The 26,847-nt window shown below is 42.2% G+C and overlaps 1 protein-coding gene across 1 annotated transcript in view; it reads right to left on the bottom strand.

Moving 5' to 3' along the window:
- LOC103346717 (probable ATP-dependent RNA helicase DDX60) overlaps positions 1-26,847 on the bottom strand; it is an 85,336-nt gene that overhangs the window by 8,295 nt on the left and 50,194 nt on the right. The window contains 13 exon segments of the mRNA XM_070048174.1: positions 2,714-2,861; positions 7,524-7,645; positions 10,317-10,461; positions 10,601-10,705; positions 11,272-11,472; positions 12,793-12,897; positions 15,944-16,096; positions 18,735-18,879; positions 20,794-20,946; positions 23,180-23,307; positions 24,570-24,695; positions 26,243-26,347; positions 26,443-26,552. Coding sequence (XP_069904275.1) covers positions 2,714-2,861; positions 7,524-7,645; positions 10,317-10,461; positions 10,601-10,705; positions 11,272-11,472; positions 12,793-12,897; positions 15,944-16,096; positions 18,735-18,879; positions 20,794-20,946; positions 23,180-23,307; positions 24,570-24,695; positions 26,243-26,347; positions 26,443-26,552 — 1,746 coding nt within the window.

Here is a 26,847-nt window from a genome sequence, read left to right as displayed (position 1 = left end):
ACAGTGACTTTACGGCTGCACCGAAAGCCCACCCCATCCTCTGTTCCTCTTTCCCTCACAGCTTTCTCTGTACTTTGTGTTCCTGTCTCTCTCCTGTCTTTCTATCGATGCATTTATCTATTTACATCTCCATTTCCATCTGTCTGACAATCTTCCTGTGTTTGTTTCTCATCTCTCTCTCTCCGATTGTCTCTACATCGCTTTTGTCTCTTTTTTCTTTACTTTTTTAACACACACTTCTCTGTGTCTTCCCCCATCAGTCTGTGCCTTTCTTTGATCTTTCTGTATTTCAGGTCCATGTGACCACTAGGGAGATAGATTCTACTGTCTTCTCCGTTCATCTAAAAGAGACAGGCACTGTAGTTCTACCTGGGGGACGGGCAAGTGTTCTACTCAGGGCTTTGCTTTATTTCACTGAACGTGAAAACCATGTTCTCTTACTCAGTCTCATCCCTAGGACTCCCACATTAATTGCTCATTCGATTCCAAGTTTAGGAGGGGACTATGAATACCAAGGTTTAATGCCTGACCCTTAAGCCTCCACAATTAAATGTATAACTTGGATTTATTTTTCCTATAAAGAATAATCCTTTGACATTTAACCTTTATGATCATCTTGACGGAGGCAGGGAGATAGCAAGAGCAGAGAGGAATTGCTGGCCCCAGCCCTTGTGATGATCTGGCCCACACTTACCAAACTGCCTGCCCCCACACCACTCAAATCCCCTTTCCATGCACAGCCCCCCACCCCTTCTGTGTAGCAGAGGACTGCAGGTTCTGCAGTGCTGCAACTTAGAACCAGTGCCAGCTAGAAATACTCAATATGGCTGCAGGCTGTGCCCCCATGATGATCTTCAGCTCAACACAGGGTCACTAATATTACCATGGGTGACACGCCTGTTCCCATCACACACCTGAGAGCATGACACTTCTGATTGCAAAGGGCAAGGAAGCATGTGGCACTCCAAACTCCAAACTCCACGAATTTGAATGTCTGATTAAGGCCCACAGGCCCTATGCCTCCAAATGGTATAAAAAGACAGCCCCCAAGCCATGTTGATTGCAACTCTCTCTCCTGGCTTTGCCTGCACTCCTTCCTGTATACTTTCACTTCTCACGTAAATAAATCTTGCTTGTCTGTTGGCCTCTACCTACGTCTCTTCCTTGAATTCCTTCCTGTGATGGGGCAAGAAGCTGGACCAAGCCAATCCCGTAGCCACACACAGCAACCTGAGGGAGGGGTTGCACAATCTGACTGTATCAAATGCCTCTGGCTTGTACATCTTAAAGAAGTTAATGTATGCCACATGAATTTCACCTCAACAACAGCAAAAACATGCTGCCTGTTACTTGTCATCTCTTGTTCACATGGCTCTTCTTGGAAGTTCTATTAGTTTCCTAATGCTGATGTAAGAAACGGACACCACCTTTGTGGCGTAACGTAAGCCAAATCTGTCAGAAGGCGGAAATTGGTGTCATTGGGCTAAAGCAAGTCATAAGCAGGGCTCTCTGCTTGTTCTTTTTGGGCGTCCTGGGAGGGCTCCTAGAAGCTGCCTCTCTGGTTCCTCCCACCTTCAGAGCCAGCTGGTCGGTTAACTCTTCCCATGCCATGTCCTCTCACTCTGATGCTCCACCCAGTCTGCGTGTCTCCCCAAGCCAAGAGCAGCAGATCAGAAGATGTGATTCGATCTGCAGGCTTCATCCTCCCTTTGCCACAAAACATTCAGGCTCCTCAGATGAGGATCCGGACATCCATGGAGGCGGGGAAGGGTCTCACCCTGCCAACCCCAGAAGTCACCCCAGAGGAAAAGGAGATCACCGCCCCACTGCACCACACCCCTCCAATTCTGGATGACAGCCATGGCTCGGAGACACTGGGTTCTTTCCCACGAAACTGACCCATGACTGGTGAACTTCTCACTCCCTGGCTGAAAAGGCCAACATTTTGCCTTGTCCCTCACACGCCTTCCATATTCCAATATAATCATGGATCCTGAAATAGGAAGAAGTCAAAGCAGCCCACCAGAACCACGGTTTTCTCCTTGTTTCTACAGGAAGTGGATGAAAACAGAATCCTGCCACATTCCCATATCTTCTTAGCTCTCTCTGTCTCCCTGCTAAGGACACTGAGTGCATGACCTGCTTCCAGAACCTTTATTTGTCATAGATTCATTATTTTTCTTTATATTTTTGTCATTTTCTTTCTCGTGCAGTTTTCTCCCTTCCTGAATCAGATGGGCGATGCCTTATCTCCCTCACCGCCCACTTTGTACTGAGGGAGTCACAACGCACTGATGGTCCTAAAGAAATATGCCAACATGCCTCTTCTCATAGTTTCAAAGCTATTCACATTGAAAAGTTGAACTAAGTGGAGAGTGTCAATATCCACTAAAGGACAAATAATATCAATAGGTAAAGAAATATTCTATAATAAATTCAGACTAGGCAAGGGGGTGCTTCTTCATGATTGTGCCAGAAGAAAATAGAACTATTTTAAGCATTTAGTGTTAAATGAAATCTACAGTGACTTACCTAATTCCAGACAATAAAAGATTTTTATCAGGGTAAAATTTCCACAGCATAAACTGAAGGACTTTTAGGGTTTTTTTTTTGTATATTCTCTTGCAATAGTTACGTCTTTATCTTCCAAACTTCCGTTTTATCTCAGCATAGTTAGATATGTTTTACTTTATGGGCCTTCTGTTCCTCTTACCTATTTCTGAAAGAGGGCGTCGGTATTCCTGGCTCCCATCAGCCAGCTTAGAAACGGTCAGGAGGAAGGAACCAAAGCTCTTCCGAATCCTGGCATTGTACTCCTTCACTGCAGCAGGGAAGTCCTCTGGAAGATGGCGGAGGAACACCTGTGAACAAGGAGTCAGATGGGCCTGACCGCTCAAACCAGGAGCAGAGCATGGCCAAGGTCTGGGAGACACGGGGCCAAAATCTTCTTAGGGACAGCGATTAAGCTGCTGCCTGGGATATCCTCATCCCATATCAGCTGCCTGCCAGTGCATCCTGGGAGGCAGCCGATGATGGCACAAGTACTTGGACCTCTGCCAGCTATGTGAGAGACTGGGATTGAGGCTCCTGGTCCAGCCCCTATTGCTATGGGCATTTGGAGAATGAACCAGCAAATGGAAGAATTTTCATTCGTGTGTGCGTGCTCTCTTTCCCCGCCTCCACTTGCTCTCTGCTTTGCAAGTAGATGAAATAAATGCATATTTAAAATGTATATTTTAAAAATATAGATGGAAATGTACTTCTAAATATAAACTCTTTTACTCATGGACACACAAATACATAAACTGAAGTAAAAACTAATGTCTAATCCTACCATTCAGGGATATAGGTTATAAAGATTTTGGTGATTAGAATCACCTTCAAACTAGGGTGCAGTATGCAGCTTCACAACAGAATGTTCATACTCAGCATTGTATTTGGTGCATTTTCCCATGTCATGGACTTCATTTAAAAAGAAGAATTTTAGCAGTCAGCATTGCAAGCAGATAAAGCCACCACCTGCAATGCTGGCATCCCATATGGGCACCAGCTCATGTCCCAGCTGCTCCACTTCCAATCCAGGCCCCTGTTAATGTGCCAGGGAAGGCAGTGGAAGATGTCCCTTGGACCCCTGTACCCACCTGCAAGATCTGGATAGAGTTCCAGGCTCCTGGCTTTTGCCTGGGGCAGCCCTAGCTGCTGCAGCTATTTGGGAAGCCAAGCAGCAAATGTTGGTTGGTTTGTGTGTGTGTGTGTGTATGTGTGTGTGTAACTCTGCCTTTCAAATAAGTAAATAATTTTTTTTAAAGGAGGGGGTGAGCCAGTGCCGTGGCTCACTAGGCTAATCCTCCATCTGCGGCGCCAGCACACGGGGTTCTAGAACCGGTTGGGGCACCAGATTCTGTCCCGGTTGCTCCTCTTCCAGTCCAGCTCTCTGCTGTGGCCCGGGAGGGCAGTGGAAGATGGCCCAAGTGCTTGGGCCCTGCACCCGCGTGGGAGACCAGGAGGAAGCACCTGGCTCCTGGCTTCAGATCATTCAGATCAGCGCAGCACGCCGGCCGTAGCAGCCATTTGGGGAGTGAACAAACGGAAAAAGGAAGACCTTTCTCTCTCTCTCTCTGTCTAGCTCTGCCTGTCCAAAAAAAAAAAAAAAAAAAAATGAGGGGGTGAGTCCAGTGCTGTGGCGTAGCAGGTGAAGCTGCCACCTGCAGCACTGACAGCCCACATGAGTGCTGGTTCCAGTCCCAGCTCCTGGCTTCAGAATGGCCAAGCTCCAGCTGTTGCGGCCATTTGGGGAGGGAACCAATGGATGAAGATCTCTCTGCTTCTCTGTAACTCTGCTTTTCAAATAAATAAATCTTTAAAGGGGGGGGACAGAAGTCTGCACACAGGTACACACACACCATGTGTACACAAAGGCAGAGACCCGAAGGCTGCTTCTACAAGTCAAGGAGCACCAAAAATCAACAGCAACACCAGAAGCTAGAAGAGAGGTCTGGACCAGAGTCTCCCTCAAGGCCCTCAGCAAGGACACCTCTGCCATGCTTCTGCATCTCCAGGGCTGCGAGACAATGCATTTCTTTTTCTTTTTTTTTTTTTTTTTTTTTGTGACAGGCAGAGTTCGACAGTGAAAGAGAGACAGAGAGAAACCAAATGGCTGCTATGACCAGCACACTGCGCCTATCTGAAGGCAGGAGCCAGGTGCTTCTCCTGGTCTCCCATGCGGGTGCAGGGCTCAAGCACCTGGGCCATCCTCCACTGCACTCCCAGGCCACAGCAGAGAGCTGGACTGGAAGAGGAGCAACCGGGACAGAATCTGGCGCCCCAACCGGGACTAGAACCTGGGGTGCCAGTACCGCAGACGGAGGATTAGCCTAGTGAGCCATGGTGCCAGCTGAGACAATTCATTTCTGCCATGTAAGCTACCTGGTTTGTACCACTTCATTAGAGCAGCTTTAAGAAACTAATCCTTGGTCATCACGCATTTCTACTGAGAACTTCAAATACTAAAGAAAAAAAAAATTTAGAAGAACATATAAGACTTGTTCGTTTCTCTGGGGTACAGTATACTGTTTCATCACATGTAAGCAGATCAATGAGGTAATTAGCCTTTCCATTTCCTTACCTTTAAAAAAAAAGATTTCTTTATTTGGAAGTCAGAATACAGAGGGAGAGAGAGATTCTCTCCATCCACTGGTTCACTCCCTAAATGGCTGCAATGGCCAAGGCTGAGCCAGGTGAAAGCCAGGAGCCAGGAGCTTCATCAGCTCTTCCATGTGGGTTGCAGGGCCTAAAGCACTTGGGCAATCTTCCACTGTTTTCCCAACACCTTTAGCAGGGAGCTAGATTGGTAGTGGAGCAGCTGGGACACAAACTAGTGCACACATGGGACGCCAGCATTGCCGGCGGAGCGTTTACCCACTATGCCACAGCAGTGACCCCTCCTTACCTTTTCTTTATATTTGCAGCCTGCCAGCTCCTCTCTCCCAATGCTGCAGAACTCTGGGCACAGGACAGCTCCATCCGAATCCCACACTAAGAGACATGACCAGACTCTAACAAGGCTTCCAGCAGCCTGAGGCTGGATTTCTAGATGATTCTAGCCCTGCAACCCTTAAAGTGATAGTGGCCAGCAGAAATTTCCTATTTGTTCTAGCCAATGCACAGCTGGTAAGAGGTACCCAACCTCCCTTTTTTGGAACATTTACTAGAAAGTGCATACAATTTTAACTATGAGAAACTTCAAAGAATTCAGGGAAAATGCAATTAAAAGATAAGCTTATTGTGGTGCAAAACAGTCTTGAAATGTATGTAAAGTTTTCCTTTTTAATAATCACTTTCTCTTGCAATTGTTATGTTTTAAATTTTTATTTATTTATTTGAGAGACAGAGAAATGGAGAGACAGAGAGCTCCCATCTGCTGGTTTGTGTCCCAAATGCCAATAACCATCAGGGCTGGGAAGCAGGAAGGTGATCCAGGCCTCCCACATAGGTGGCAGGGACCAAAATACTCGAGTATCACCTACCGTCTCCCAAAGTGCATATTAACAGAGAGCTGGAGCTGTCACCAGGCACTGATCCAGATATTCCAACATGAAACATGGGCATCTTAACTGGCAGTCTGAACCACTCAGTCAAATGCCCGCCTTAAAGCATGTTGTTAAAGGATCTATGAGATCAGTGTAACTGTTCATTGAGATCTTTGCCACATTTTCAGATGAGCCATAGCATTTTATTACTTTCTACCTTTAATTACAGCTGAGATTTTACATTTTGTTTTCTTTGTAACTTTAGTATAGGGAAAGTTATACATTTCAATAGATTATTTTGGCAAATTATAAACATTTTTCTGTTGATTTTCTTGGCTTTTTACATAGCCAGAGATTTTATCTGTAAATAACAATTACAAAAATAAGAGCCAACATTACTGAGTGTTTTTATATGCCAAACATTGTTTTAAGCATTTTGCATGTATTTTTAAAGATTGATTGATTGATTTGAAAGGCAGAGCAACAGAGAAAGGGGAAGAGACAGAGAGAGAGAGAGAGAGAGAGACAGACAGACAGAGATCTTCCATCTGCTGGTTCACTCCCCAAATGGCCACAACAGCCAGGTCTAGGCCAGGGCAAAACCAGGAGCCAGGACCTCCATCGTGGTCTCTCCCATGTAGGTGGCAGGGACCCAAGTATTTATGTCACCTTCCACTGCCTTCCTAGGCACATTAGCAAGAAGCTGGGTCAGAAGCAGAGGAGCTGAGACTCAAGCCAGCATTTGATAGGGGATTCCTGCATTGCAAGTGGTGGCTTAACCTGCTGAGCCACAATGCTGGCCCCACTTTGCAGGTATTCACTCATTTAATCCTCATGGCAACTCTTCAAAGTGGGTGCTATTCCAATTGCCAGTTTTCAGATAAGAAAACAGGTCTGGTACAGAAATGTGCCATCAGTTCAGTGGCAGGGCTGGGCGGGTGACCCAGCACATTACTCCATCATACGCTGTAGTATTTTGCTGTTCACCTTGCCCACCTTTGCATCGGATGAAAACCATCCAATTTTCCTTTCTTTCCATTTGGCAAGGATTAGAATTCCCAGAACACTATTTCCAGATAGGTGTTAAATTGATCTTCTTATCTTCTTCTTTATTAATATTAATATTAAATGACTAGCTGGCTATTCATCTCTGTTAGGAATAAGTTCCATTCATCTGCAATTACTACACTATGACACTTCAGAAAGTTCATGGAAACTGTAATTAAAAGGTAAGTTTGACTGCAAAACAAACTGACATCTATTCATACAAGGGATCTTCAAAAAGTTCATGGAGAACGCATATTAGTAAAAAACAAAGCATTCATATACAAATCTGCACTCATGCATCCCAAAGACTAACTGGAGCATGAAGAAGTAACTCGAGTGAATGATGGCAAAATCTTGTTACTGGGAAAATGCTGTTGCACTTCATTATTATTAAAGCAGAAAGAGGTTACATCAAAGTACGAGTATTGCAGTATTTTATTTTCTTACCATTGAATGAGAAAACACCTTCTTAAACTTTTTCGCACAGGGAGGAAGGTATCTCTTTCCAAAAAGATGTGCTAAAACCACCACCAAGGTTTCCATCACATCTTCAGAAAATGTCTTTTTGCCTGTATTTTGTTATTTAAAAAAAAAAGTTTAATTTTTCAAAACCTTAGAGAACAAATGTAATGTGTAAGACACAGCTGAAAACTTACTTCCTATGAATTTGGTGACTTTTTTTTAACAAACTACACCAGCATTTCACAATATTGCAGGCTAACTGATGGCATCTTGCTACAAAACGCTTTGCATCCTCCTAACCCCTCTTACCTGTAGAAGCCTGGTGGTCAATGAGTGATGGTTGCCCCTACTCTGTAACTGCCCTGGGATTCCCTCACTGGCTCCAAGTCTGCCCTTTGCTCCTCTGTCTCCATTCTACTCATTTTTTTCTACCTTGGTGCAACCCCTGCCAAGGAACAAAGGCCCGAAGCTGCTTGCTAAACTCCTCGTCTGCCCTTCCAGGCCCTGTGTGACGTGAATCTGCGCCCACTCTCTCTTTGGTGCACGTTACAGAAAGAACTCGCACCTGCTCCTCTTGACAGGCCTTTGCTGCCAATATTGCTTTTTCCCTGGAATATTTATTCCCCATATTTTCTTATGCCCAAACCCTCGCAATACACTAGGGACTAAATCTCCTAGAGGGAAAGCTATGTGAAATTCCCGATATTTGATCTGCTCCAGCATTTTGCAAAGGGCCAGGGTCCAGACCACTGGGAGCATGATGGATGAAGGAGCTGAATGACAGGCACTCATGAGAGACTAGGAAACAGGCTACAACTACCTGCAGTATCAGAGAAATGCCATGCAGAGTGAGGCTTTCAAACTCGATTTCTTTTTTTTTTTTTTTGTTTTTGTTTTTGTTTTTTTTTTTTGACAGACAGAGTGGACAGTGAGAGAGAGAGACAGAGAGAAAGGTCTTCCTTTGCCATTGGTTCACCCTCCAATGGCCACTGCGGCCGGCGCGCTGCGGCCGGCGCACCGCGCTGATCCGATGGCAGGAGCCAGGAGCCAGGTGCTTTTCCTGGTCTCCCATGGGGTGCAGGGCCCAAGCACCTGGGCCATCCTCCACTGCACTCCCGGGCCACAGCAGAGAGCTGGCCTGGAAGAGGGGCAACTGGGACAGAATCCGGCGCCCCGACCGGGACTAGAACCCGGTGTGCCGGCGCCGCTAGGTGGAGGATTAGCCTAGTGAGCTGTGGCGCCAGCTCGAACTTGATTTCTATACATTGTTAGCATCATGTGAAAATTGTGCCCAGCTTTCAAATTGCTTTAGAATTCTGAGACCCTCTACGCAATATTTATATCATAAGTAAAATTCATGACTCTTTCTTGAAAAAAAAAAAAAAACAGGTTCACATGGATCAAAGGCTTTATGATTTGATTTATTATTAGTGTTAAGATATCATGGGCCAGCACTGTGGCACAGTGGGTTAACACCTGGCCTGCAGTGCTGGCATCCCATATGGGCACCGGTTCGAGTCCTGGCTGCTCCACTTCTGATCCAGCTCTCTGTTATGGCCTGGGAAAGCAGTAGAAGATGACCCAGGTCCTTCGGCCCCTGCACCCATGTGGGAGAACTGGAAGAAGCTCCTGGCTCCTGGCTTCAGATCGTCCCAGCTCTGGCCATTGCAGCCAATTGGGGAGTGAACCAGCAGATGGAAGACCTCTCTCTCTCTCTCTTTGCCTCTCCTCTCTCTGTGTTACTCTGACTTTCAAATAAATAAATAAATATTTTTAAAAAGATATATACTACTATATCATCTTAATTATTTCTGTACTATTTTGATAAAAGTTGATGTTTCCAAAAATAAAATAGAACAATGGGTCTCTAACTGTATATTCTAGCCTTAGCTGCCTGCATTTGTGTTTGGATCACACCGTTCTATTTCCCTCTTTACCTTACAGCATTGTGTTTCAGTTATAGAAAAGGGAAAAACTAATTTAAAATTATAGTAAAGGAAATCATTACAGATGACAATGTTTTATGTAAATAACTTCCAAAAATTTTTCAGTAGAATAATGCTTATTGTCTTTAACAAAGCTAAAGGTTATAATTTCTTAAAATTTAAAAGTATATTAAATAATCATTAAGAATCATATTTATATTATGATTAAACATACAAAATTCAGATGCTAATAATATTTTATAAACATATTTAATTTTGTAAAATGAGAAGAAAAACCTTCAAGATACATTAGGAGAATGGGCAATCAGAAAATGGCCTACCAAGATGCATGCTTAGCCTAGCAGTTAAGATGCCTACATCTCATATGGGGTACCCAGGTTTAAAACTCAGATCCAGCTCTTACTTCCTGCTAATGCAGATGATGGCGCAAGTGATTGACTGGGTTCTTCCCACCCACATGAGAGACATGGATTGAGTTTCCAGCTCCCAACTTTGACCTGGCCCAGGACCAGCTACTGTGGACATCGGAAAGCAAATCAGTGGAAGATTTCTCTTGGTCTACTCGCTCATTCATTCATTCATTCATCCTCTCTCTCTCTTTTCCCTCCTCCCCCCCTCTCTCCCCATCTTTCCCTTCTTCCCTCCTTCCCTGTCTCTCCCCCTTCTTCCCCCTGTCCCTCCCCCCCTCTCAATCTTTTAAAGATGGCACACCATCAAAAGCAAATGTAGTTCTGGGGAACGTGCAGGTATATGTGAAGCAGTCGTACGGGATGTCAGTGTGTGTACATGTACAGTGTAAGGGGTCGGAGTTGGGAAAAGGATAGCTGCTCACCATCTACGATGACTGGAACACACAGCTTGTGAAACAGACCTTTCACCAGCATGCTTACTAAAGCAAAGTTTGAAGGTTCGTGGTAGTGCAGGTGGGACACAAGGCCAGCATATCCAACGGGAACACATTCTTGATTCAGGTATCCCTGTGAATCAATTTAACAATTTAGCCTCAGTCCCTAGATCTCAGAAATACCCAACAGGTAAGTCATCAAGTAAGGAGATTTCAGTAGTAAAGTTAAATACATGTACGAACACTTTAGTGAAAACAGGTTTAAATCTTACCTCTCTGATCAAGAATTGCAAAGAATATATGAAGTAAAATTTTAACATGCACTTGACCTTTGGTCACTTGAAGGACATCAAGGAATACTGGAGCAGTGACAATGCCTATGCACACATGTCAAAACACCAAAGTTAGGCTAGCTATAAAGTTTGAGATATCACTAATGACTTTGTTATATTATATACTCTAAATAATTATTACAGATATGCCATAAGTTTTACATTCTCTATGTATGAATAAAACATAATAGGATGAAAAATTTACTGGGAGAGATGAACAATGACAACTTCACTCATAACCACTGAGAAATAAATGTAAACTTATGAATATATAAAAGTAAGAGTTAGGAACATTCCAGTATTTAGTACATTTTCAACCATTAATTCTTTGAAAATTTACTTTTAAATGTTCTAGGCTAGATATATTTATTGAAAAAAATTTCTCATATATGCAGAGTGTATTTATAATCATGGACTTAATTTGTCACGTGTACAGAAGTTACCACCATGTTCTTGTGTGAAGGAAAGGCACTAAGACAAGAATCAAATGTTGCTAAGAGTTTGCGAACTGCACATTGTGATTTTATTCCCTCCAAGATACCTAACAGGCGAGGCTTACTTTAGACTTGAGCTAAGATGATTATGTCTGTTAGAGAGGGTAGAGACTGTACCTTTGCTTTGGCATCCTCTTTGTCATCTGCTTTGGCAACCAACAGCATGAGTCTGAGAACCAAGGTGATGTTTAGGGGAAACTGACCCTTCAGCTTGGGCACATCAGACTTCAAGAGCCGGTCTATCTTGGGTAATGGAATATCATAGAAGATCACACTTCCTATAAGATCTTCTCCACGCCTTCCTGCACGCCCAGACATCTAAAGAGATGACCACAAAACTTATGCAAGTTCAAATCCTGGCACTGTAAATAATGTCTCACTTACCTATACCATGTGGAACATTAAACATTTGAAAATAAATCTTCAATGAGTTTTTTGTTTCTTGGTATATTGATGTTGTCAAATCTTGCAGAATTATTTTATTTTATAGATATATTTTTATAGATACATTTTAAAGTCCAGTGTTAAGACAGTATTGCCTCTTTTTTAAAAAAATAAATGGAGTACCAGCTCCTGTGTTTAGAGATCATGATCTGGGGTCGGTGCTGTGGTTTAACTAGGTTGGGCCACCTGCAGTGCCAGCATCCCATATGGGCACCACTTGGAGTCCCGGCTGCTTCCCTTCAGATCCAGCTCCCTGCTCATGGCCTGAGAAGGCACTGGAAGATGGCTCAAGTGCTGGGGTCCCTGCACCCATGTTGGAAATGTGGAAGAAGCTCCTAGCGCCTGGCTTCAGATTGGCCTAGCTCCAGCCTTTGGGTCCATTTGGGGAGTGAACCAAACGATGAAAGACCCTCCCCACCTCTCTCTGTCTATAACTCTGTCTTTCAAATAAGTAAATAAATCTTTAAATAAACAAATAAAGATCATGACCTTAGGGAAGGCATTTGGTGTAGGATGCTTGGGATGCCTGACACCTAGATTGGAACGCCTGGGTTCAAACACCAGCTCTGGTCCCCTTCCCAGCTTCCTGGAAGGCAGCAGGTGGCAGCTCAAGTAGTCAGGTTCCTATCACTCACACTGGAAATCCGGACTGAGTTACTGACTCCTGACTTCAGCCTGGCCTAACCCTAGCCACCATAGGTGTCTGAGGAATGAACCAGTGGGTAGGAAACCTCTTTGTCTCTTTTTTCCTTCCTCTCTCGTTTCTCTCTCTCTGCCTATAAAATTAAATTAAAATCATGGCCTTTAAAGCAGGCACAATTTCTGATTTACCAACGTAGTTCCAGAAACGAGCCTAAAATCAAAACCTTATAGACACTTAACATATAATTATTGGTGGTTGGCATGAATTGGGTGCTCAAAGATGTAGTTACTTCCCTCCAATATTATTTTTGTTTATGTTCAAGAATATTTATCAAATTGAGAATATCTTCAGGAAAACTAAGCTACTGACAATATATTTTACAAGTTTTTTAAGTGTAATCATATTCATTAATATACATATATAAAAACTCAGTTTCAAATATTTTTATGGCCACCAAATATTTCAGAACAAATGGCTTTTCCTGGCCTACTGAAGGAGCATTTCAGATACCTGTATATAGAACCGTAACAGAAGTCATGTATTATAAATACCTGTCGAAAGTTCAGAGCATCCAAATAAACAGAGTCTTCTGTAAAAACAACGGTTTTACAGGGCATATTAATTCCCAAAGCAAGGGATGATGTAGCTGTCACTACCTATGATGGAAAGCAAAAAAATTAAAAATTGGGAAAACATATTTAATGTAGCATACACAGATGCATACGTAGTAAGTATTGACCAAATTAAATCCCCTTACATTATTTTTCTTGAGTAAAAGTGCAGTGTTAAGACAGTATTGCAAAACATCAAACTCTATGCTTGCTTTTGGAATAGACAGCTCTACATCCCACTTGGATGTTCATTCATTCTCATATTCTTGCTGAACATTACAATTATACAGCATTTTCCAGGTAACAAAATGATACAAAATCAAAGCCATTCAGTAAGCCTTCAGTGTTACTGTCTGTGTGTGTTTGGCATGAATAAGAGCAATATGTTATACAAGGAGTTTATTTTCACGTTAAAAGATTTCCAAGAACAGAAAATAGTAAATGATACAAAGTCAGACTAAGCAGGAAGCAAGTCATAATAAGCATGACAAAACCATTCTAAGACGTAGATTGTAAAAAGAAAGAAAGGTAATATGATATAATTAATATTTACAAGATCGATTTGGCAGCTCTGGGAGGAAATAATTGTAGGAGGTGATTACCAAAAGTAGAAGTCTGACAGAATGCTTTTAGATTATTCTAGACAACATATTATGACATAATTGAACAGGAAATATTCCTAGTGGAGAGATGTGGGCTGTACATGCATGTGTGTGCACGTGTGTGTGTGCGTGCATGTGTGTGTGTGAGAGAGAGAGAGAGAGTTGATAAGCACTTGCTGACGTATTCTGGCTGTTTTAATGTGGAAGGAAAAAGCACTGGGTTCCATGTCCCTGAGTTCTGTATCTGTGAATTCAACCAACCAAAGACTGGAAATATTTGGACAAAAAAGTGTACTGAACACTTACAGTCTTTTTTTTTTCCTGTCATTATTTTCTAAATAATATACTGTAGCAACTACTTACATACAATACACTGCACTAAGTAATGTAAGTAACCTAGAGACACAGAGGATATGCATTGGTTCTATGCCAAAGCTATGCTGTCTTATATAAAAGACTAGAGCACTGATGGATTTTGGTATCTGTGCAAGTCCTAGAATCAGTCCCCTGCAGATACCGAGGGGTTCACATTTCTTAGAGAAAGGTCAATCTACTGCTGGAAACTGTCTTATCTCAAACCTACCTAAGGTTGCTCAGATACATTTTTGTTTCTCATGTAGCCTTTTCTTCTCTTGAAAATAAACATAGTTAGGTTATACATTTTCCTCCAACTACTAGCTTAGCTGCATCACAGAAGTTTGTCTATACAGCATTTTATTTACCTAGCAAATAAATAAATTTTCTGGGGCTGGCGCTGTGGCATAGCGGATAAAGCTGCCGCCTGCAGTGCTGGCACCCCATATGGGCGCCGGTTCGAGTCCCGGCTGCTCCTCTTCCAATCCAGCTCTCTGCTATGGCCTGGGAAAGCAGTACAAGATGGCCCAAGCACTTGGGCCCCTGCACCCATGTGAGAGACCAGGAAGAAGCTCCTGGCTCCTGGCTTCAATAAGCGAAGCTCCAGCCAGTGCGGCCAACTGGGGAGTGAACCAGCAGATGGAAGACCTCTCTCTCTCTGCCTCTCCTTCTCTCTCTGTGTAACCCCGACTTTCAAATGAATAAATAATTCTTTAAAAATAAATAAATAAATAAACTTTCTTATTTCCATTATTAGTTCTCCTTTACCCCGTTAATTTACTCTTAATTTTCACACTGCAGTTTATACAGTTATCTTTCTGGATCACTGGGGAATGATTGGGCTATCTGAACAAAGAATGGACTTTCGGGGCTGGGACTGTAGCTCAGCAGGTTAAGCTGCCACCTGAGGTCCTGCATCCCATAGGAGAGCAAGTTTGAGCTCTGGCTGTTTCATTGCCTACCCAGCCCCCTGCTAAAGTGCCTGGGAAAACAGTGGAAAATGGCCAAGTACTTGGGCCCTTGACACCCATGTGGGAGACCAGATGGAGTTCCTGGTTCCGGGCTTCATTCTGGCCCACTGTGGCCATTGTGGTCATTTGGGGAGCGAATCAATAGAGGGAAGATTCCACCCCCCCTGTGTGTGTGTGTGTGTGTGTGTAACTGTCTTTAAAATAAGTAAATACATCTTCAAAAAAAGAATGGATTTTATTTAATAAAAATGTAACAATATGGATTCATCTGTGGCAATAATATGTTGTAATAGTGTAAGATGTTAATAAAAGGAGAAATTGGGTGGCATGAGATATTCTCTGTACCATCATAACAACTTCAGTTTTTAACCCTAATACTCAAAATCTAAATGAAGTTAAAAAGAGTCATCCTGGAAAGAAATTTGGCTATGTATTTCCAGAGCCTGCTACCTTTTCCTTCTGAGACATTTCTTTCACTTAGCAGAATCAATCAATTCCAAATAAATAATTAAAATGATGATTGATGGGGCCAATACTGTGGTGCAGTGGGTAAAGCCACTGCCTGCAGTGCTAGCATCCCATATGGGCGCCAGTTCAAGTCCTGGCTGCTCCACTTCCAATCCAACTCTGCTATGGCCTCGGAAAGCAGCAGAAAATGGCCCAAGCACTTGGGCTCCTGCACCCACCACAGTGGGAGACCTGGAAGAAGCTCCGGGCTCCTGGCTTCAGATCGTCCCAACTCCAGCCATTACAGCCACTTGGGGAGTGAACCAGCAGATGGAAGATCTCTCTCTCTCTCTCTCTCTCTGTAACTCTTTCAAATACATAAATAAATCTTTTAAAAAATGATTGTCTATGTTGAAAGAAAATTAACAGTATAATGCTTAAGTAAATTAAATATGTGTATTTTCTGTTGCACACATGTTTATTACCTCATGCTAATTATTAAAATAATATTAGGCAAGGCAGACAAGATCCCAAATTGGGTACACATTATCATATTAACTATGTAAAATGTATGGAAGGAAATATGATAAATGTAGGTGGCGCATCTCCCCAGGTGCAGGGATTGAGAGAGAGAGCTAGATAGAGCATCTTCTGTCCCATAGCCACTGCAGCTACCTAATTAAAGTGAAAGCTGTGCTTTGTAGTGAGTTCATCTACCTTGACGTGCTTCAGTCTGAAAAGGGTCTCAACAACTTGTCTCTGTTTGTACTCCATTAAACCATGATGGTAGCCAATGCCCCGCTGTAACAGCCTGATCAGACCAGAGCCTCCTCTTGTCCATCTCAGCCTGGATACAATCTTCCTGAAAGTCTGAAACACACACACAGTTTGCAAAATCAAATGAAGGCATATGTCCTTTGACTGAAGCCTGATTTTATGTGTTAGAAGGCTTTAGCAGGCAGAGTTAGATGCATTTCTGGGAAGAGCAGTTGTGTTTTAGGCTAGAACCTCAAGTTCATAAACAGAGCAGTTCTGTCCTAAGTGGCATTCATGCATAAGACCTGAGAAAGTAGAATGCAGCCCAACCTCAAATGCACTGATCCTTTCTTCACATGCCTTCCTCACAGCAGCCATGTGCCCAATTTTCCCTCATACACCTGCTGACATCATTCCCACAATGCTGGAGGCAGCTCCAGCTCATCCTGGGGTAATGAGGAAACACTGAAGCAACACAGTAAGAATTCCAAGAGGAAGATGCTCCATGCAGGCCCGGCGTCCCTCCAGGCAAGTAGCAAAATCCATCCCTGGCCCCGACACAGCTCTCAGCGGAGTCTGATGATCAACTGCCTTGTGCTCTATTTTTGCTGCTGACTTGAAACTAACTAACCGCTGTTCACTCCAATCACATCTGACCACTGTCTGCCCGTGTCTGTCTGTGTCTCCCTGTGCTTCCAGGCTGGCACCTTTGTGTTTCTCACTTCCTGTCTCTCTCTCCACACTCTCTCCCCATCTCTGTCCTGCAGCCCCTTCTCTGAAACTCCCTGTCTGCTCCTGAACAGTTTCTACCTCTGTCAGTCACTATTGCTCTTTTTCTTTCTTTCTTCTCTTTCCCACCCTCTTTTTTACTTTTATTCTGCTTCCCTCCCCCTTTCCAACCTGCACCATCACTAAAAGAAAAAAGCAAACATACACAAGTAATAACCATTGATCTGACTACATGGTCTAGTAGGTCAACCAACCAACAGATGCACACCCGTTATCTGGCATATCTCTCAGTGTTCTGGGCTTAGTTTCTGAGTGAGACACACAGCAGTGGAGGAGAAGGCAACCGTTTCTAGTTTGTAAAACTGGGCATGTGGTGGATGATTTGGTGACATGAAGCACAGAAAACGGGAGAAGTTTTCAAATGAAAGACAAATCTGATTTTGATTTCTTGGTAGCAAGTCACTGCATTAGCTCAGAAAAGAGATTTAACATTTACCTTTTCTTTTTCTTAAATTTTTTATTTGCTATAAGGAGAACAAATCTCATGTATTTTATATATACAGTTTTAAGAACATAATTATGGGGCCGCCACTGTGGTACAGCGGGTAAAGCTACTGCCTGTAGTGCCAGCATCCTATATGGACACCAGTTCGAGTCCCAGCTGCTCCACTTTCTATCCAGTCCTCTACTAATGTGCCTGGGAAAGCAGTGGAGGATGGCCAAAGTGCTTGGATCTCTGCAACCATGTGGGAAACCTAGGAGAAGCTCCTGGCTCCTGGCTCCTGGCTTCAGCCTGGCCCAGTCTTGGCCAATGTGGCAACTTGGGGAGTGAACCAGCAGATGGAAGATGTGTGTGTGTGTGTGTGTGTGTGTATATCCGTGTAATTCTGCCTTTCAAAATAATAAATATTTTTTTAAAATATCATGATGATACTTCCCACCCTCCTTTGTTCCCTCCCTTGCTCCCATCTACTTCCTCCTTCCTTTCTTATTTTCTTTTAATTTCTACAATGATATACTTTGAATTCACTTTATAGTCACAAGATTCGATTATTGCTCATGGCCCTTGTCTATACTCTTCAGGAACAGTGGGGTTTTTTGCTGACTGCTTGTTGAATTCTTTACTTACTGGAGGGTGACTCTTGGTGATTACTTTTACCTTTTCTATTTCTATTTCTATTACATAAAAGATTATCATTAACTTTAACAGATGCAGTCGACTGCACAAAGAAAAAGCCTGCACTTGCTATACCTCGTCATGAATCTTTGAACCACTTTTAATAGCTGTGTAAGCTTACATATATAATCTTAACTTCTTCAGCCTCCAACTCCAGTTTCCCATACATTAAGATCAATTTAGATGAAATAGGTTGTGTTTTATAAACTGCATAGTACAGTATAGACACACACACACACATATAAGGTTATGCGCCAGATTGTGCACCACCAAAACTGAACTTTGAAGTACTTGATACAATTAAGTTAAAAGTAAAATCATTACAGTGAGCTGCAATCCAATATGACTACTACCTTTGTAAGAGGAATTTCGGACAGACACATACAGAGGAAACACGATGTAGTGGTAACAGACAGCAGGGAGAAGGTACCCAATTATACAAGAGGACTGCAACAAGTTCATGGAAAAATCAAATCGAAAAACTAAGTTTATTCTAGTGCAAAAAACTTTAGAAATTCACGCAGAGCTTTCTCATAACATGTATTCTCCATGGCCTCTGGGAAGATGCCTCGTGTGGGCAGATTTCAAAATTCTTTTGCATAAAATAAACTTATTTTTTAATTCTGTTTTTCATGAGCCCTCTAAAGTAATGCATGTAAGCCCTGGAGAGAGACCTGGAGCAGACCCTGCCCTCTGAAGCCTCAGTAGGAAGTAATCCTACTGGGTGCCAGACTTCCAGCAGGCATAACTGTTAAGAAATAAATTCCTAACACGTGGTACCCTGGTGCAGAAGCCTTAGCAAATGAATCCATCCACCTAGGCATGCCCCCTGTTCTCGTCTCTTACCTTGCTATCCACACCTGCTCGATCAACATAAGTACAGTCCGGAGGAACTTCTTTACTCTTTTTAAGACTCTTCTTTATTTCCTTTATTTCAGCGTCCCATAAAATCAATCTCTGAATTCGAGCAGTTGAATTTGAATGTAAATAACTGAATATAAAAAATCAGGAACGTCGTGAATATTGATTATAACATGCCCTCTTCTTTTCAACATTTGAAATTGTGTCTGTAAGTGCCAGCATAAAAGAATGCCTGGTAATTTGAACCCAAAATATGATTGCCCTTATTAAAGGATATTCACCAGGCCTTAATTACTTCAATTCTCATTGCTTACCATCTGTTATTTTTAACATATGCATTGACACCTACTTAACAGAAAACAGAAAAACCATTCTTGGTCCTGCTTGACTACAGATTCTGGTATGAGGCCTGCTCACCTGTGGATTCCAGCAACAGGTCTGTCGCCAGACTTGGCAAGCCAGTAAGCCCATAAGCTCCACTAACTGGCCCATCTAAAACCTCCATTCAAGCCAACTGGTAAAACTGCCAAAGCCAGTTTATAAAGATTGGAAGAAATGATTGCTTCTTCAAATGCACAGAGAGCAACATGCAGGTACCAGAATCAAAGAATCAGGGAAACATGACATCACCAAAGGAATAAAATAAGATTCCAATAACGAAGCTTAAAGAAATGGAGATCTAGGGGCTGGCACTGTGGCTCAGCGGGTTAACGCCCTGGCCTAAAGTGCCGGCATCCCATGTGGGAGCCAGTTCGAGGCCCGGCTGCTCTATTTCCAATCCTGCTATGCCTGAGAAAGCAGTGGAGGATGGCACAAGGCCTTGGGCCCCTACATGTGTGTGGAAGACCCTGAGGGGGCTCCTGGCTCTGGATCAGTGCAGCTCTGGCCATTGTGGCCGATTGAGGAGTGAACATCGGATGGAGGGCCCCTCTCCCTCTCTCTCTCTCTCTCTGCCTCTCTTCTGTGTAACTCTGACTTTCAAATAAATAAATAAATCTTTTAAAAAAAGAAAGAAATGGAGATCTAGGGCTGGCACTATGGCACAGTGGGTAAAGCCACTGCCTGTAGTACCAGCATCCCATATGGACACCGGTTTAAGTCCCGGCTGCTCCACTTCCACTCCAGCTCCCTAACACACCTGGGAAAGCAGTGGAAGATGGCCCAAGTTCTTGAGCCCCTGCACACCCATGGGAGACCCCGAAGAATCTTCCGGCTCCTGATTTCAGACTGGCCCAGCTACAACTGTTGCAGCTCTTTGTGGAATAAACCAGCAGATGAAAGATTCTCTCCACCCCCCCAATTTTGTCTTTCAAATAAATAAATAGATCTTTTTAAAACAGAAGAAATGGAGATCTATGAACTGCCTAACAAAGAATTCAAGATAATCATCCTAAAGAAGTTTAGTGAGCAATATATAAGAGAACATAGAAAGAAAATATTTTAAAAATCAGCAAAATAATACATGAACAAAATGAGGGTTCAACAAAGATAGATAAACAAGAATTCTGAAGCTGAAGAACAAAATCATCGAAACAAAAAATTCAAGAGTTTCCATAGCAAACTTAATCCAGTGAAAGAAAGAATCAACTAATTCAAAGACAGACCATTTCAATTATCTAGTTAAAGAAACACCAACAAAAAGAATGAAATAATAAGTGAGTAGGAAGCTTTTGGATCTGCTATCATTTGAATATATTTTGTCCCAGAACTCATAATGAAGCTTGATCCCTATAATGGTACTGAGTGTTGTGGGACTTTAAATATATGATTAGGTTGTTAATCACAAACTTAAACTTTGTGGACCTAAGAAAATGTTAGAAATCAGCTAATCAACTGAAGAAAGTTACTGTAAAACATTGTACAATTACTGAAATACTCAATAATCTTCTCCCACATAAGTCCCCCAAAATGATGTTCTAATTAAATTAAGTTGGTGTATCATAAAAACATAAAGCAGTGAAATATGATTTTAATTATATAAATAATTGCACACTTAAAGGTTTCAGTTCACAATGAATTCCACAATTCCAGTAGAAATACTCACGCAGCGTACATTCTCCTTTGAGACTTAATTGCTTTCTCCAGTTTCCTGTTTAAATTCTTCTCTCCTTCAGAGTTGTGACTATGAGTATATTGTCTCATCAACATATTAGTAAGAAGGTGTGAAGCTGACCTTTCCACTGAGTGAATGCTGAATCTAAAGTAAAGTATGTGAGAACACTGGATAACTGCATGCTCATTCCAGTCCAGCCCTGCATTCATTAATAAAGACAATTTTTGGATGTAGGAACCTTTGTTTGGGTAACATCAATCTCTGTCATTCATTCATTTTTGCCCATTTAACTCCTAAATCAGAGTTCATGTGAATGGAAGGGAAGATCAGAGTTAGTTACAAAGGTGAATTTTGATACTATGGTAAGAGTAGTTAGGTAAAGGCTCTTTACTAGGGAAAAAAAAAAAAAACTGCTCTTTTCTCATTTGACACAGTTCCCATATTAAGACTGCTGAATCTTTGTAAAGAACAGACCAGCACCTACTTGTCATTGTTACTAGTTAGTTCCTTTTCACCTGTGACATGAAGTTTGAGTTAGGAATTGGATTTCTAGGAGTACTTTTGTACTTCCTCATATTTGGCTTAACCTTTTTCTCTTCACTTTTCTCAAAAATTTTCAGACTTATTACAAGATCAATGCACATTCCTATACAGACATGTAAAGAATTGACAATTTGGCCTCATATTTTCCTTCCAATTTTGAAGTTTTATATATATAGTATATATGTATATATATACTCTATGTCGGTGAGTGCCCACATATACACAATATGCATAAATTAAACCTCCCACAAAGAGCTGATGAAAACATGATTGCTAATTAAATCATCTTGCTACCAGGCCCTATCTAATTTTTCTTTTAATTCTTTGAAGTGATTGTCATAAATATTCTTCAAGGTCTTTTCTTTCCACTTAAAGAGAGCTTATATATAATAAAACTTCACAAAAGAAAAATGGCAGACTAAACACTCAATATGCCATCATATGTGTATATAGGTGTATGTTAATGTATGTACTCTGTTTTGCCAAATACACATTACTCTTTTTACCATATCTGATTCTACAAATATGTTGAACTTTCTATTAACTTATGGCCCAGGAAATTCCACTCTACCAAGCCATACAATTAGATTTTCAAATAAAATTCAGTAGGAGAGTGTTTGTTTCTGTTGTATTATATCCAAGTTGCTATAGAAAATATCTCTTATATGTGCTAGTTGATATAGATACAAAAATAACATATCAGAATGAAACTGATACCTTATGATTTGATTATTGTTTATAACCCTTTTCTATATTCCTGTGGAACTCTGGTCTTCCTACTTTTTACTTGTTGAACATCATGGTTAGTGGTGTGTTAATCCTGTGGTCATAAAATAGATTGAAAATATGTTATTGCAGGGGCTGACGCCGTGGCACAGCAGGTTAAAGCCCTGGCCTGAAGTGTTGGCATCCCATATGGGTGCCAGTTCGAGTCCCGGCTGCTCCTCTTCCATCCAGCTCTCTGCTGTGGCCTAGGAAAGCAGTATAAGATGGCCCAAGCTCTTGGGCCCCTGCGCCCACCTGGGAGACCTGGAGGAAACTCCTGGCTCCTGGCTTCGGATCAGTGCAGCTCTGGCCATTGTGGCCATCTGGGGAGTGAACCAGTGGATAGAAGACTTCTCTCTGTGTCTCTACCTCTCTCTGTAACTCTGTCTTTCAAATAAATAAAATAAATCTTTTTTAAAACAGAAAATATGTTATTGCAAAAATTAAAGGAAAATTAAGGAAAGGAGAAAGGTGGATTGAGGGAGGTAGAGAGGGAACTGTGCTTATCTTAGAAGTACATCTATAGCCGGTGCCGCGGCTCACTAGGCTAATCCTCTGCCTTGCGGCGCCGGCACACCGGGTTCTAGTCCCGGTCGGGGCGCTGGATTCTGTCCCGGTTGCCCTTCTTCCAGGCCAGCTCTCTGCTGTGGCCAGGGAGTGCAGTGGAGGATGGCCCAAGTGCTTGGGCCCTGCACCCCATGGGAGACCAGGATAAGTACCTGGCTCCTGCCATCGGATCAGCGCGGTGCGCCGGCCGCGGTGCGCCAGCCGCAGTGTGCCAGCCCCAGCGGCCATTGGAGGGTGAACCAATGGCAAAAGGAAGACCTTTCTCTCTGTCTCTCTCTCTCACTGCCCACTCTGCCTGTCAAAAAAAAAAAAAAAGTACAACTATAAAATGCATGAAATCTGTTCCCTATATTCTAAAAATTTAAAAAGAAAATATAACTTCAATATGCTCACAAATTTCTCAAATTCTAAGATATGTCAGATTATAAGTTCTTCCTTTTCCATAGTCTGCAAATTCATATAAATCAATGTATAATGCTTTCCACAGAAAATAATTACTTACGAAAAAAATATTGCTGGTAGCCTATCCATTTCTTTAAGTTTTTCCACAAAACAAGGAAGCATTCGTTCCTTTTCAATTCTTGCACTGTCAAAAGTTTGAGGCTTAAGGTACTGCAGTAACTGGTTCACCTGAATAAAGTTACCACAAATAAAAGGCAGATAAGGTACTGACGACCGCAAAGGAAGGCAACAGAATGCGCAGATATTTGAGGGTGAAAAGCAAGTTGCTGTTGAACAGTATATTCAGAATGACAATGTAAGTACAAAGTTAGGATTTCAACCAGTCATATACTAAGCATTTAAATACAATGAAAACCTCAGAAAACTTGAATGACATGGTTCTACACTACTGTGATCAAGTTTATGTAATACTGTGGTGTTGTGCTTACTGAAAGGATTATCATGACTTAATGCTGATCATTATCAGTAAATATAGGCTACAGAAGGATGACTTCAACATTTAATGGCAAGAATATCTGAAATAGTTTTTCTTATCTATAGATATCACATATACACGTATGGTCTACAAATAGTATTTTAATAGGATATTTCATTATTTTTTAAGCTACAATTTTTACGTGGTATAAGTTACCAGAGAAAAGGTAATAGATTCAGTAGGGTGGGCGCTGGCACTGTGGCATAGAAGGTTAAGCCTCCTCCTATGGCACCAGCATCCAATACAGGTGCAGGTCCGTGTCCTGGCTGTTTTGTTTACGGCCTGGGAAAGCACTGGAAGATGGCCCAAGTGCATGGGCCCCTGTGCCCACATGGGAGACCCTGGCTCCTGGCTTCAGATCAGCCAGCTCCTGCCATTACGGCAGTTGCGGGGATTGAAACAGCAGATGGAAGATATTTCTTTCTCTCTCTCTCTCTCTCTCTCTCTCTCTCTCTCCTCTGTCTGCTTAACTCTTTCAAATAAATAAATAAATCTTTTTCTAAAAATTACATAGGAGGTTGTTTTAAAATTCCAGTGCCCCAGTCCACTGGAGGTCAATCAGCTCAGAATCTCTAGATGAGATTGGGCTTCCTAGATGATTCCTGATAAGCAGCCAGGGTTGAACCCCTCATGAATTTAATAATGATTTGGGACATTAGGTGGTTTTCACATTTGCAGATCAGTGTGGCCTGTCCCAGTGAGTTTTACTGACTGAGGTGCACATTCAAAGAGGATATAGTAGTAGCAGGTGTGGGCTGTCCCGGATGGAACTAAAGTAATGATTCTCTACATCTTTCTTTACCTAGCTGGCTAAATTTAAGGTAGAATGGCAAAGTACAGTAATAGGATTTCCATATTCAAATACTAAAGAGCCCTATGGGGATTTTCTTTACCATAACTGAATAAATCAGATTCATTTTATATTAAATAAAAAATCCTAAATGTCTGTCACAACCTTGCCTGGGTCCAGCTGCATCCAACTAAGCAGTTCCTTTTTCAGTTCCTCTTCATATTTCTTGGCATCTGTCCTCATGATGACTACTTTATTTTTGAAGCAGCTGAATTCTTCAGGTTCTAACTCCTTGAAAATGAAGAAGCACAAATACCAAAGAAAATACAGTTATCACCTGGTCTAAAGTTTGCCACATGCACAGTTATGAGGCAAGTCTCTCAGTTCACTGCATCCATGTTTATGAACAGCGTTAACTACATGAGGAGTTGAACACATAATGTTTTTAAGTATTTAAAAAGCAAGATTTAAGGCCGGCGCCGCGGCTCACTAGGCTATCCTCCGCCTTGGGGCGCCGGCACACCGGGTTCTAGTCCCGGTTGGGGTGCTAGATTCTGTCCCGGTTGCTCCTCTTCCAGGCCAGCTCTCTGCTGTGGCCAGGGAGTGCAGCGGAGGATGGCCCAAGTCCTTGGGCCCTGCACCCCATGGGAGACCAGGATAAGTACCTGGCTCCTGCCATCGGATCAGCGCAGTGCGCCAGCCACAGTGCGCCAGCCACGGAGGCCATTGGAGGGTGAACCAACGGCAAAGGAAGACCTTTCTCTCTGTCTCTCTCTCTCACTGTCCACTCTGCCTGTCAAAAAAAAAAAAAAAAAAAAAAAGCAAGGTTTATTAGAGCCAGAGTGGCATGGAGGGGGCCCCAAGAGAGGCAAACCAGAAGGGGCCCGTGGCACTGGAGTTTTTAAGCACAGTTTTGGGGGAGGAAAAATACTTCTCAGCTTGACATTCAGTTACAGGCAGGGACAAAACCCATCAAAAAAAAAAAAAAGACATATCATTCTTACTGTAGCAAAGCATTATTCTAAGAACTTTTAATTATTTGGCTTATGTTAATAACAATGCTACAAAATAGGCATTATTAGCTCTTTTAACTAATTTTTCTAAATCTAGAGAAATGAGTCTCTGAAGTTTCTGCTTTGAACTATGGAATACTACGCCTTCATCTACATCAGAGTAACACCATTATCTAGTTTGTTCATTCTTAACGGACTATCATGCCACAGGACTAGAAATATCAGCTAAGGAATACCCACAAACACACACACACACACCCCACATGCACAGACACACACACACACACATACCATTCACAGACACATATGCACACATATACAACATACACACATACACCACAAGCACAACACACATGCAAACACGCATATCACCATACACATACATACACCACATGCACATACACGCATACACCACACACAACATACAGATACACACATACCATGAACACACACACCACGTACACACACACATGCACATGCACCACATTCACACATACACATACATCACGTTCACACACATACATATACCACATTCACACACACACATACACACATCACATGCAAATATGCATGCACACAAACACCACATACACAGACATACACGAAATGCACACACACACACACACGAGAAATCTCCTAAAAGTTCATGGAAATGTGTATTGTGAAACAAACTGCATGAATTTCAAAATTACTTTGCACCAAAACAAACTTACAACTCCATTTCCTCTAATTTTTGAAATATATATACATATGTAAGTGTATTATACGTATTTACGCACACACAGAGAGAGAAACAGTTCCTAGTGTTTACTTTCATACACACACCTGCATTCTTGACCGTTCTGGCCAAATGTGTACCATAGCATCATACAGAAGTATGCTTTCCCGAGGAGAAAACTGAAGGTCTGCAGGGACTCCATACTTCTCTATCTGAAAAGCAGAAAATGCAAAACCATTGATCTCCGTCCCATATGCAGATTTTAACCACCTTGACGCCTCCTTTTCCAAAGTGCTTTTGTACTTACATGGTTGACTGTGAGTGCAGCGCACGGGTGGTAGTGTGCAATGACAAAATCGTTATCCTTTAGAGAACACACATACTTTTCTAGATCGTTGTATCGTTCTTTGTAACACACTGTGAAAGTGGAATTAAAATGCGGATTAAGATGGGTTTGTGTCTCTCAGCAATGATGTAATTCCGATTTTCTAAAGACAGCTAGGCCTAGGGAGAGCTGTGCTGGAAGCCTCTGTCGACAAAACGACAACAGGGCCATGCAGTGGAGGAGGAACTTATGTGCCTATACCGCACACAGATGTTTTACCTGCCCTCCTGGCCTGGATCTTCAGTCACAGTCCATCCTTGCTTCTTGTAATTCCTAGTGTATATTTTTCTAAATATTCTTGGAAAGCATGCTTTTGCATAAGGAGCA

The sequence above is a fragment of the Oryctolagus cuniculus genome, chromosome 8 (genome assembly GCF_964237555.1).
Source record: "Oryctolagus cuniculus chromosome 8, mOryCun1.1, whole genome shotgun sequence".
Taxonomy (NCBI): Eukaryota; Metazoa; Chordata; class Mammalia; order Lagomorpha; family Leporidae; genus Oryctolagus; species Oryctolagus cuniculus.
The sequence above is the reverse complement of the archived record's forward strand: the minus strand, read 5'-3'. Positions and strand labels throughout refer to the sequence as shown.